The 13,400-nt window shown below is 41.3% G+C and overlaps 1 protein-coding gene across 7 annotated transcripts in view; it reads right to left on the bottom strand.

Moving 5' to 3' along the window:
* atp2b2 (ATPase plasma membrane Ca2+ transporting 2) overlaps positions 1-13,400 on the bottom strand; it is a 49,566-nt gene that overhangs the window by 19,763 nt on the left and 16,403 nt on the right. For 6 of the 7 annotated variants that reach the window (XM_037251337.1, XM_037251331.1, XM_037251333.1 and 3 more), the window contains exons 3-10: positions 9,304-9,504; positions 7,651-7,908; positions 7,357-7,482; positions 6,390-6,515; positions 6,155-6,187; positions 4,714-4,806; positions 2,591-2,632; positions 949-1,110 (exon numbers count right to left, since the gene is read on the bottom strand). In XM_037251337.1, the coding sequence (XP_037107232.1) occupies positions 949-1,110; positions 2,591-2,632; positions 4,714-4,806; positions 6,155-6,187; positions 6,390-6,515; positions 7,357-7,482; positions 7,651-7,908; positions 9,304-9,504 (1,041 nt within the window). The remainder of the gene's footprint in view (positions 1-948; positions 1,111-2,590; positions 2,633-4,713; positions 4,807-6,154; positions 6,188-6,389; positions 6,516-7,356; positions 7,483-7,650; positions 7,909-9,303; positions 9,505-13,400) is intronic. The other variant, XM_037251334.1, reaches the window with a different exon arrangement.

The raw sequence follows: 13,400 nt of genomic DNA, 5'->3' as shown, positions 1-13,400 counted from the left end.
TTACCAGAATTAATTGCAGCTATGCGACGCTTTATGTCCTGCTAGAAAGTATTTTTCTCTGCCCGGCGTTGAACCCTAAGTCACCTCGCAAAGCTTTAAATGGTGCTTAGCTGGGGTGTCAGACAGAGTGCACGGCGACGCGATAGTAACATAAAGCATAAAGGCAATCACAAGCTCCTGCAGTGAACAAAGTCCACACAGTCTGCGTCGAGAGCACCTGATGATCCAAGTATATGCTAATCCATCCGCAGCATTGCATTGTTCTGACACCACGTCCTCATTCCGTCACTCACGCCGACCGGCTGATGTAACGGTGTCGCTATGACAACAAGGATTTTCTTTGAGGAATTTTCGGATGAGGTTGTTTACAAAAATAGTGCTTCCAAAATACTTTTAGTGCTTAGCTAAAATAAATGCATGTGTGTTACATGCCATTGCAGCAGAGAGAACACCCACGATGTGGGCATGTAGATTGTGCTAAAAGTGCCTGCCAATACACGCACGCACACACACACACACTCCTTCACACCCAAACTTGTATCATGCAGGTCCACATGCACAAGAGTATTTTTGAAAACTCAATGAGAAAACCTGTTAGCAGGTTGTCAAGTGTGTGCCAAAGAAAAAAGTGGCGCTATGACCCCTAAACATGGCATGAGGTCATTTTAATAAATATAAACGAATTACATGAGTGACTAAAACGACAGGAAAATATTTAAAAATTCATAAATATATTAATTAAATAAATGAATAAAAATATTTTTTTACTGAATTAATTTTGAAAAAAAAAACAAATAGAACCAAAATTGAATTGTGTGTATGATGCTATAATTTAACAATACATTTATTTTAATGAGGCACAAAAAAGTGATAGTAAAAGATTAGAAAAAAAAAATCCTAATTTCCAACTTGATTCTTTGATTGTGATTCTAAATTGTTAGACTTTACCTGCTTTGCCAATCTGTACAGCCAGCTTGGTGAGCTTCCCTTGCAGCACCGACTTCTCCTTCTTAGGAATGGACACCTTTTTCCGCTCCTTCTCCTCCTCGCCACCCTCTGCGCTTTTAAGAGGCTGCATCTCCATAGCCGCCGCGCCATCCTGCTTCTTGACTGCAAAGAGCACAAAGCCACAGCGAGAAGCAGCGTCAGGAATGGTGGGTATAGGGCACGGAATAAAAGTTCAGAAGAAAGTCAGGGTTTACCAAGGAGAAATCAAAACAGGGGGTAATTAGTGTGCAGCTTCCTTTCGAAAGAACATGATCAATCCCACCACGTAGACCAACACACAAAAATATAGTTGAATAAGGTCCAGGATTGGATTTGAGATTCCATACAAATGCAAAAAGACCACTGACTAGGTTTTTAATAGCAGTTTCTTCCAATACGAAACAGATTTGAAAAAAATATATATATTTACATAAATAAAACTATAATGATCTTATAGTGTCAACTACAATAGAGAACCTACATAGTCAACGGCAGCATGAGAGCTGAAAGTATTAATTGCATCATGAGCCTAGAGACGCAAACAAAAAGTAGCATCAACTACATCATGACAGCAGAGATTCAACTATGCTACATGCATAAAGCATCAAAAAGTTTCAATTGTCAAATGAAAGCCTAAAGTGTAAACGACTAAACGAGAGATTAAAGTGTCCACTATTACATGGGAGTCTCAAGTATCATTGATCAAAGTCAACCATATAAAGAGAGAGAGCCTAGATTTAGCCTTGTTAAAAAATATCAAATTCATAGTGTCAACATTGGACCATACTTTCTGAGAACCACCCAACTCAGTGCTTCAATAATAAAACGCTCATCTCCCACCCACAAGGATACAAAGAATAAAAAATACAAGAGCAACGGATGACCTAAGCACCTGAGGCTAGGTATGGAACATTTTGTGAAGAAACTTTATCTCACAGAGCCGTCCACACCAGGATAAGATCAGAGACCGCAGTTGCAGGCCACCAGCACTGAGTCCCCAATACCGAAATCCATGAGGCAGGACCACTGTACGTCATCTTTGCGTACTCATTTAAAGGGCATATGTGTTTTCTGAGCCTCTTTAAGTATGTAATGCTAAAACCATTTGCAATTAATGAACAACAAATGAACAGTGGGGGAAAAAAGGCATAATGTGCAACTGGAGCACATTATCAGGATTCTGAACGTTTTCAATTACCTGGATGACCTGATCACATTACCCAGGCTGCTCTCGTTACCACAACATGTCAACAACAAGAAGCACAACAAGAACAACAACAAGACAACACAGCAGTGGCAGACGCAGCGGTGGGAAAGGAAGTGGAGGGGAGGGAAGGGAAGGGAGGGGGGGAGTTTGTATGCTAACCTAATAAGACTCCAGGTTAAACAAAGGACAAACATGGGCTCTGATACAGCCCAACTCTTAATTGTCTAGGTGAGGTAATTCCACAGGATCCTTTTCTGCATTAGAAGTGCGCATTCCTCGTGGAGACGAATGTAACCTGCATTTGACCCACAGCTTATACTGCACACCGGAGAGCGGGAGGAGAGGAGTAGGAGTAGGAGTGGGGGAAGTACAAAGGGAGAGATGTGGTCTGGTTACCTTTAATCTGGTTGCTCTCCATATTGCCATCTTGCATTTTACCTACGATGGACACATACAAGACAGTAACAACAAAGATAACCAAGGCAGACATGTCAACAGAATCATCACATGGACAAAATAGAAAACAGTGAGGGGAAACCCCACCCAGCAAAAAAATGAAAACAGATAAAACAAATATAGGGAAACAAGAAAATGACTTTTAATACATCTTTGCAACATAGAAAGTGATATGTGAGTGGGCTGGATTGCACGATTTAAAAAAAAAAAAAAAATCTCGCTTTAAAAAAAAAAGAAATTGAAGTTCAGGCTGTGTTTGCAGCACCAAAGGTTTTTCACTCATTGGATCAACTCGCCGTTTGTTCTCGAGTGTCCAACACAACTAAATTGGCCGGGTTGAAATGCAGGGAAGGTCATCCAATAGCACTGTGTGACTAGCAAAAAAGTGTCTGACTGCTGCAGCTCTGTATAATTTTCCCTTAAACAACTTAATCGTTCTAATCTAAAAAAAAATAAAAGTTCTGTTCGTACAATTGGATTAGTGGAAAGCCATCCCATATCAGTGTGTGTGACCACCATCAGTTGAAAGGTTCTGGATGGTTCTTACTAACACTTGTTCATCCGACAAACTAAACAGGCTAAAACATATCGTGTAGCATTTGACATTGAACACAAGATTGTTTCCACAGCGCACGATGGAGACAAAAGTGTTTATGCATGCAGCATCACAGACTCAAAGTCAAGCAGAATGAATATGCGAAGAAGGGAGGGAGGGAGGTAGGTAGGGTAGAGAGAGCCTGAAAGAAAAAAAAAGCCTCCCACACAGTGACGTTACATAAGAAGGGGAAAAAGAAATCAAAACTTAAGTTTGCGGACAGAGAATTTAATTTGTCAGTGGATTGTTGCTAGCTCAACGAAAGAAGTTTAATTTAAAAATATGTCTTGCTTATGTTTGCCGGTTGTCTGTAACGTTGGCGCTTGAGCACTGCATTGTAGATGTCATTTATCTACCCTGTGCTCGAATTACAGTGACGAGCACTAATTGTCAAAAAATGAAGACAGATTTTTTTTAAATATCACCAGACAGGTATGCTGGAGCAGTCCACACGGCTGGAAAGTCTTTGATTTGCACAGCAGACGCCAGAGTTGCAGCGAGGATGACAAACGGCTGCATCCCGGGACGCTGCAAGGTCGCCGTCACAGTACAAATAACCGCCCAGCTGTGTCGAGCACAGGCTCCGCGTTTGCGCCCGTCTCCTTGGAGACGCCGCGGTGCCACCGTGAAAGGAGTTCATCTTTTATTTCATCATGTACCAGCAAAAACCTCAAAGAGAGGGATTTGCACTAAAGTAAATAAAGACGACAGCTCTTGTATGATTTTTGTCAGGCAGATTCTCATTTGATGCTGAGACTAACATTTTATTTCTTTTTATATGAAGATATATGCTAAGATAAGATAATAATATAATTTCAATGAAATTGCACTCTCTTCAATTACAATAAATATTTAATAGTAACTTTGAAAAATGGAAGCATAATTTAATGAAAATTCGAGCAGCCAGATCCTCATTTGATGCTGAGACTAAAATTGTATTTCTTTTCATATGAAGGTATATGCTAAGATAAGATAATAATATAATTTTAGTATAATTGCACTCTCTTCAATAATAATAAATATTCAATAGTAACTTTTAAAAAAGAAAGCATAATTTAATGAAAATTCGAGCAGGCTTTTAATGGCACCGTTTTTATATCAGATGGCTTTCCTCATCCATTTCATTTTTATTCAGGATTGGAGGCAGCACTGGTTGGAAATTGGAAAATGGCATTTTAAAGGCTTGCCGAGGAACCCTGACTGAGATTTGAACACCAACATTTCATCCCAGTGACCAAACTCATCAGTGTTACTCTCTAAGCAACCCAACCACCACCAAAATCCTTTTAGGAGACGAACGACAATGAACAAAATCCGAATCATCAATGTTGACACTAAGTGACAGTACAAGGCCAGACTGTGGGGGGAAAAAAATGGTAGCAATTAAAAAAGCCAAGCAGCGAGTACGAGGCGGTGGATGGAGGCAAAGATAACGACAGAAAGAGAATCAGAGGTTTTGTCAACCTACCATTAATAAGGTTGGCACTGCCTGGGGCGTTAAAGCCCGCCGCCCCATCCGTGGCAATAGTGGCAATGGGGTGGATGGGGGGATGCGAGCAGTCTAGCCAGTAACAATGGAAGCCCAACACAAATGGACACACGCATCAGAACAAACAGTGAACAGAAACAACATGGTTATAAGACAGTCAACATTTTCAACATCTTTATTTAGTCTGTCATGCTAATTTAACATGTGGTGTGTTTATCATTCGTAATATTGAAAGTGTAACATTGGACAGATGCAACATATGTCTAAACATATTTATGGAAAGGAATCGGCATAGCTCAACTTACTGTGAAAGGAAAAATATTGCGCAATAGATCTCGCAGGCATTTTATTTGTTGGGCAGCTGCCATGTAAACTTTGGAAAGTAAAAGAAAATGAGCTTATAGTGACGCCTCAAGGAGATTTTTTTCCACGTGAATGACTTTACTGCTCACAAAAACAAGTTTATTTTGTCATTAGTTGTGGTCATTTCCTATTTCCTTTATGATCCAATTAGGAAGTAATTGCAATGCAGCACTCAGCGATTTTTCCAGGAGGGTTTCAAAAATCTTTACTAATTGTCCTAAAAGTTTGAAGGTAAAATATATTGTATATGAGAAAATGGAGGATAAAAGTGCTGTGCTTTTAACTTAAATGTAAAAAAAATATATATATACAATAGGTGCTCTTGAAAAAATTTCAATAGAAAGGCATGAATGCAATGTTTATTGACAACCGACTCCTTTGTAATTTTATCATAGTGATTATAGAAATGTTAAGCTCGGTCCAAGACTTAAAGAACTATTGAATGGAATGGATGACTAACCCACAACCCAAATGGAGAAATGCTTAAGTAACTAACTGACTTACTGACTAATCACTGTCTGAGCAACTAAATAAATAACTGTCTGATTAACCCACACACTAACTTGCACTGAAGCAACTAACTGACTAAATGACCGACTGACTTCCCGAGTAACTTACGTAAGTGACTCATTCACTTGATTGAGCAACTGACCAACAAAGTTATTCAGTGAGTGACAGGCTATCCAAGTAACTAACTGGCTGACTGACTAGCCAATCAACAAAGTAATTAAGGGACGAACTGATCAATTCACTAACTGACCAACTAACTGATAAACCGATTGTATATGACTGTCACCTGATTGTCTGGCTTACTAACAAACTGAAAAACTCAGTCACTGATTGACTAACCAATTGAGTCGCTAACTGACTAACTATCGGACTACCTCTGGATGCTGCATAGTTTAAATGACTTTGAACTAATTATAAAGACTCCGCATAAGAATTTTTTTTTCTTATTGAGGACAAATATTGAAGTAACTTGCAGCTGATTATTAGAGTAAAGGTCAAAGGAATTGAAAGTGGCAGCCACAGTGTTGAAACAAAGAGGATGCTCTACCTGTGTTCTGGTGTCCGTCTTCCACTGCGTCTCCTTCAAGGTAAATGTGCAACAATGAGACAAAGTAAAGGACAAGACATTTCCTGAGGTGAGGTGAGGTGCACCTCACCAGCCAAGCATACGATTTTGTGGACACAAATGTTTTTTTGTGTGGGAGAATATTAACCCATAGAAAACAAATAAGTCATGTTTATTAATTCTACTCAAATAACTCAAAATAGTATGAATAGCTTGCCTTTCTTTTCTTTCTTCTCCTCTTCCTCCACGCCAGCGCCGAGCAGGGTGAAGATAATTCCAGTCTGAGAGTTGACGCCCACCGCGGTCACCACCATGCGCCCCGAGCCTTCCATCACATGGGTCCCTGGAAGTAAGAGATTTTTTTTTTGCCCTGTTTGCAAAAGTATGTTTTAAAATTGCTGTTATTATCATTTGTATCCTGCAGTCGGGAAAAATATTTAGTAACATATAAATGTAAGTCAAAATGGATGCCTCACTATAAGAAGTATGTTGGTCATTAAACAGCCAATCAGCAAACAAAGGTAAAAAAAGTAATAAAATGGCCAGATATTTATAATAGTAATATGATAAACCATATTCAATTCCTATTGTCAGATTACACTGGCTTTACATTTATCTATAGAGCTACAGTTGAAATATAGGTGACAATTATGATAATTGGTCAAAAACTATAAGAGCACGCACACAACACGACCCTGATTAACCTTTGGAAGAATTTGGGTGAATTTGAGGCTAATTAATGAAGGCGGCAAAACGGCACACAGCTAATTATCCACGGAGGAGTGGGGGATTAATCCACCTTTTTTTATTTAATCAGAGATATTGTGAAACTCCTAAAGATACAGAATGTGATTTATCTGATGCAGCAAACCTTTAAAATGCCCGGGAGATAAGTTAACATCTCGTAAAGGGGAAGAGTGTCAGCCTTGAAATTATAACGAACAACTATTTTTCCTTTGTTTGATTTCATGCCAAGATAGCACATTAAATGTGTTTGGAGGGAATGCAAGATATAAAAAGAAAGATTTAGTGCAACTGAACACCGACCAATTAATGTACTTTGGATTAACCTCAAATAACACGGAAACATTCTAGTTGGCTTTTCTCTTTTTTTTTGAGGAAACGCTGACATTTGAACATTGGTATGTAAAAATTGGATTCGATTTGTCAGCTCTTTGACATACCAGACAACAACATGGGGTCTTTATCTGCGGCCTTCTTCACGTGATCAGACTCTCCGGTCAGCGACGACTCGTCAATCTTCAGGTCGTTGCCTTGGATCAACACTCCGTCGGCAGGGAGCAAATCACCTGAGAACAAAACCACACGAGCTCGGCATAACACTCACACTCATCGTATCACTTTCATTGCTCAAATCAATAAAAGGTCTTTTCTTTTTTACTAGCAATAATAGTAAATATTTGGAGGGAGGAATTTGGAGGAAGCACTCACGGGCAAAGAAAAAGTAAGATACATACCATATTTAATTTGTGCGATGTCGCCCACCAGTATGTCCGATACGGGCAGCTGGATGACTTGGCTTCCGCGGACCACCTGGAACTTCTGCTCCTGCTCGATGCGGCTTTGCAGCCCGCGAAACTGCTTCTCCTTGGACCAGTCGTTGAAGGCGGTCACCAGCACCACGCAAACCACCGACAAGAGAATGGCGGCACCCTCGATCCAGCCCGCCTCCGCCTCGCCCTCGTCCTCCATGCCGCCCGACACCGAGCCGCAAGCTGTCCGATTGAGACGGGTTTATATGTGATTTAATGTGTTGGATGGACATGTTGCTTCGGGTAATCATCCACTTCTACAAATAAACAACACACCGGCGTCTGTGTGGTGGACATTGTATTGGTAAAAAGTTTAAATACAACTTTCTATTAATTTGCAATTTTGTTGCTTTAACTTAGCGTGCACAAATGCATTAGCCCATCAATGAATGAGCAACGTGTGATAAGAGCGCCACAACAGCTCGAAGCAACATTGTCGCTGTCCATGGTGCTGAAGCCCCGACCATGAAAACGGCACTTTTATTCATTGTTTACTTTTCACTACACAGTGATTTATTGTCACTGATTACTGTCCCGAACTAATCCTTGGATTGGAACGTGCATTATTTAATGTCATAAGGTAAGTAAAATAATAGAATAGAAATAAATTAAAATGAACAAAAAAAGAATTTAAATCTATACTCAAAAATAAAACACAAAAATAAAACTTAACATATCAAACTAAATAGAATATCACATTGCAGAAATAAAATGAAATATTATAATAAAAGGAACATATCAAGTAAAAATTGTCAATAGCAAAGCCCGTTTTTAAATCTACAGCTGTACTGACATCACATAATCAAAAAATAATGATGCATGAAATCAATCGCTTTTACAAAGCAAATCACCATCATGCCGTGTATGCATCTTGCTTCGAATATTCAATCTCCACACGACATGCATCGACAAGTTAAAGGAGACAATTTTTTTACGACTAAGCTTTGAGCATAATGATCAGCACAAGTCAGCTCCTTTTGCCGAGTGTGCATTTCTAACTTTGCTGCCTTAACAGGCAGTCACAAAAAAGAGAAGTAAAGAAAGTTGGCACCTCAATACATTCACGCAATCTTTCAACTTTGATGCCGTGAAGTGTTTAATAACTCGTGAATTTATATGGATAATACAAGCATACTAAACACAAAATATAAATTGGATCATTTTGGTTCCCTCTGGTCATTCTCTAACATTTTTACAGACTTCAAAATGATGACTGGTCACTTTTGGTGAGGTAGGGCGTGTGCCATTACTCTCATAACACTGCGGGCTGTGGTGTCTGATGGCGCTGACTCAGCGCCTCGTTATGGCTCTTCATTTTCTGTTTCACGGCTCGGGGGGCTAATGTATGGACAGTGGGTGCCCAAGGTTATTTCTCGGCGCGACACTTCATTAACCTCCCGCTAACACGCCCGTGCACAAGCAAGTATGCGCGGTGAATCCGATGAAATGCCGCCCCGCCTCCTTCTAATGTGAAACCTGACCATGGTTGTGACTCTCCTTTCCCACATTGGAAGACATCACAGAAGAGGTGACTTGCTAATAAAATAAAATAAAATAAAATAAAATAAGTGAACTCACACTCTCCGCTGGTCTCCCCAGGTGGGTGGTAGAAGGAGAGGCCAAGTGAGATGAGAGCGGCAACCTCCAGGATGATGAGGGTGACGTCCTGCAGGGCCTCCCATACCAGCTGCAGGAAAGTTTTTGGCTTCTTTGGAGGTATCAGGTTTTTCCCAAACTCTTCTTTCCTCTTGTCCAAGTCACCTTGCGCACCCGTGAGTCCTGTGATAGAAATTAAATGTAACAGCCATGGTCAGTAAGAAGACAGAGTGATTGCATGGGAAACTAATATTACCATCCTTGTGGTCTGAATACCTTAACATGAAAACAAAAAACTGAAAAAACGAAAAACTGTACCTGTTCATCCAAATGGTTAAATTTGTGTTACAATAACAAAAATACCAATGTGTATCTTAAAAATTTGTTTTTTTGTTTTCCTAAAATATTGAAAAATATACATCATGTGTGTTTTTTTAACCATCATTACAGTGATTGAAAGAAAGGGTGGAAAAGACGAGGTACGGATCCAAAGCACACCACGTGGCTGGCTATCTATAGAATTAACGTGCTTCTCATTGTCGCTCCAAAGTGTGTTTGCACAGCAGCATTGTGCACCCTCACACAAGGGCAGACATCAGCACGCCGTTATGTCACGCGGTCGTGCGTCACCAGGGTCTCCCGGGAGTGCCCCTGGATGGTACCTGATAACGTGTCACGTGCGCATCACATCTGCATAAAACAACCAGTGGATGACAAGAGGGGGTGGATGAACGATCAAATAAAAAACAGATATGAGGAGGGCGGGTGGGGTGGCGGGGGGGGGATCAGAGAGAAGCATTCCCCACTCCTACGTAAGAGAATGCCCTTGTTACAAATAGATCCGTCTATAAATAGCGTCATTATCCATTCCCTTTTAATTGTCTCTGAGAGAGGACCTAGCATTCTCTGTCGCTGAGCTCACACAGTAGCAGCAGTTGCACGTTTCACATCACACATGGTGCGTACACGTGCATGTGTTGGTGCATCTCGACGAGTCGTGACCACCAGCACGTGCTTGGCGTGCGTGCACGTGTGGGACAATTAATGACCTTTTGAGGTCCTTTCAGCCGTGTCGTCAATAAACACATTACCCCACCGCATCAAAGGGTTTATTCTTTCGCGGCGGAAAGATGTAAAATCAATAAATATGCAAATCTGCGCGTGGCCCATATTTCCACGCGGGCGAGGGAGCTAGTTGAAAGCGACGAAACTGCATCGACTGCTGTTAGCCATCATTAGCATGGTTAGCGGTGATGCAGCATCAAAAAATAGAATGCCCCGCATGCATGTTAATGTCTGGGCTGCGGTGTAATGGGACTTCATGGCTCGGTGCAACATCTGAGATTGGAATTTAACCTCAGTGCTGATGGAGACACAACTCTTTTATGTCATATTATGTGCTTGAAGGTAATGGAAGCTTTTTGGGGTTTGATTTATTTATGAAGGAATGCATAAATCAAATTAATCCATCCATTTTCTAAGTCGCTTGATCATTATTCTTATTTGGTTTTACTTTTTGCAAGTGCAGTGCAAACGACTCATTCCTTCCAGGAAGATCATCTGTTACACAAGTGAAGCATTCCGCAGCAGATTTAGTTGGGTGAGAGAAATACTGTCAGCCCACCTAATTGCTCATCAAGTGTACATTGAGGAGTGGACAGAAGTAGTGGGCTGATGCACGGGTGAGTCAGAAGCACCTGTGATGCGATTAAAGGTGAATTGTGTGTCGTGTTGCGAAGCCTGGGAACCAAAACACAAGATATATTCCACATACGTGAAACTTGCTTATAAAGAAGTGAGATCAACCAATGTAACAATTTATGATATTCTTTTGTATTTGTCCACTGGGTGATGTTAGTTTCCCCCCAATAGAAAGTATGAAGCTAAATTTCACACCTTTTCTTGTTTTCCGCAAGGGTGCCACACGACAGACATAACACGTGCACGTCTATTGATGCTGGACCTTGCGCAACACTGTGCCATAAGCAATTAGCCAGCTCCTACTGAGTCAAACATAGCAGCGCCTGTTTCATCACTTTCCTGTCACACCTCGGAAGTAGACAAATATTTAGGTGTAAATGTATTCATGCTTTATTTGTATCTTGATACTCAAAACTATGAAATTTAAGAAAGACGAAATAGAAATGTGACAAGTCGTTTTTTGAAGGGGGCCTCATATCAGTCATATTTAAAAGAAAACTTAGCTACAATTAAGAGGTTGTACTTTTCATGAAAAAAATTACATTTATTTCATTTTGACAAGTTGTGATGAGAATATATAATTTTATTTAAAAAGTCTGAGAAGTTGTTATCGTTTTGTGGATTTTGACTGAAAGAGGTTGGAGACTTATCATTAAGACTTTTGGTTTCAAATTGTGGATTATAATCATCTTTAATGTTTTCTTGTAAGACAAAATTAGAGCTGTTTAAAGGCAGATAGACAGTACGGCGGCTGTCTGTTCTGCCTCTAACAGTTCATGGCTGCTAATTTGCTGATCTGTCAAATGTTGCTGGCTCTGATTCAAATCTGCTGTGACAAACGGCGCCTACCTAACATCCTGCTTCCGAACAAACGAGACGGGGACATGAAAACCAAGAAAAAAAAAAATCTTGCCTCGTTCGCTCGCTCACTCTCTGCATAAGGATTTTTTTTTTTTTATGTCCAAGTCGGAACATGATGGCATATTTTAACAGGGGCTAAAAATAGATCTCTATGGAAACACTACGCGTCCCACTCGTGTGGAAGTACCCGCAACCAACTCTGAATCTCGTAAATTAAATGTGTGCGGTACATCCTCGTTGGCGTGTCCAGGAGCACGCGTGTAGAAAACAGGAAAAGACGACCGGCAGATATAAAGACGCCGTGACCTTTAAATGTCCTTGCGGAGCAGCAAAGGGCTTATAGTTTATATTCAAGTTAATTCTCATGATATGTATCGGCTGTGTATTCGATCTTGCATCTTTCCCCCTTCGAGTCGTCATGGCAACAGGCCGGCGTGATGATCATCAACGTATTGATGTGAGAAAAGTGAAGTGAATCAATACGTCCGTGGCGCATTTTCAGTCGCTTTTTGAAAAGCGAGCTGGAAATAAAAAGCAGAAATGGCAGAGATGCTTCAAGTGTGACTCAGAGGGAGAAAGTGTGTGAGAGAGAGAGTACACGGCGACCGAGAGAGGAGGCTGACTCTATCGTGAATAATAAGCTATCAGCGAGCGCGCGGCTAAAAGGTGGCTAATTATCACACTGCTGTTACGAGATGGAGAAATGTGTCACCGTGTCCTTGATAGTGACCGACATGAAAACGGCAAGTATGCTACTCACTAAGATGTATTAGGGAGGATATACAGCATTGAAACACACTTCAATAGTCAAAGGTCAAAGTTGAACTACTGATCTTTGGATGACTGGGCAACGTACTTTGCCACCCGAGCCACAAAAAAAATTAAATAATGAAATTAGCACAATTTGTAAATCTGACAATGGTTTCCTATGCCAAGTTATCTTTCTATTTGTTTGAGTGCACTTTAACTCGAGCCGACCTGTCCCGGGGCATCAAGGAAGCGAAAAGGGCGTTCTCTTGCAAGATTACCGCCCACTTTAAGGACAGCAGGGACGCGCGGAGCCTTTGGCAGGGCATTCAGACCATCACGGACTACAAGCCCGCGCCGCAGAGCTGTGAGGGCGACATCCGTCTGCTCAACGATCTTAACCGCTTCTTTGCTCGCTTCGACGCTCAGAACAGCACTTGCCCGCTGAAGACCCCTCCCCCTCCACACGAGCAGCCCCTGTGCCTCTCTGCCGATAGCGTGAGGAGGGCGCTTGCCGCTATCAACACCCGTAAGGCGGCGGGCCCTGACAACATCCCAGGTCGAGCGCTGAAGGACTGCGCTGGGGAGCTGACGGGTGTCTTCACGGACATCTTTAACATTTCCCTGCAGCAGGCCATCGTCCCTTCGTGTTTCAAGGCTGCCACCATCGTACCTGTGCCGAAGAAACCTGCTTCAATGACTACCGCCCCGTGGCACTGACGCCCATCATCATGAAGTGCTTTGAGCGGCTTGTCATGGAGCACATCAGA

Source organism: Syngnathus acus, chromosome 5, assembly GCF_901709675.1.
Source record: "Syngnathus acus chromosome 5, fSynAcu1.2, whole genome shotgun sequence".
NCBI lineage: Eukaryota > Metazoa > Chordata > Actinopteri > Syngnathiformes > Syngnathidae > Syngnathus > Syngnathus acus.
Note: the sequence above shows the minus strand (reverse complement) of the source record. Positions and strands in the feature narration are given on the sequence as shown.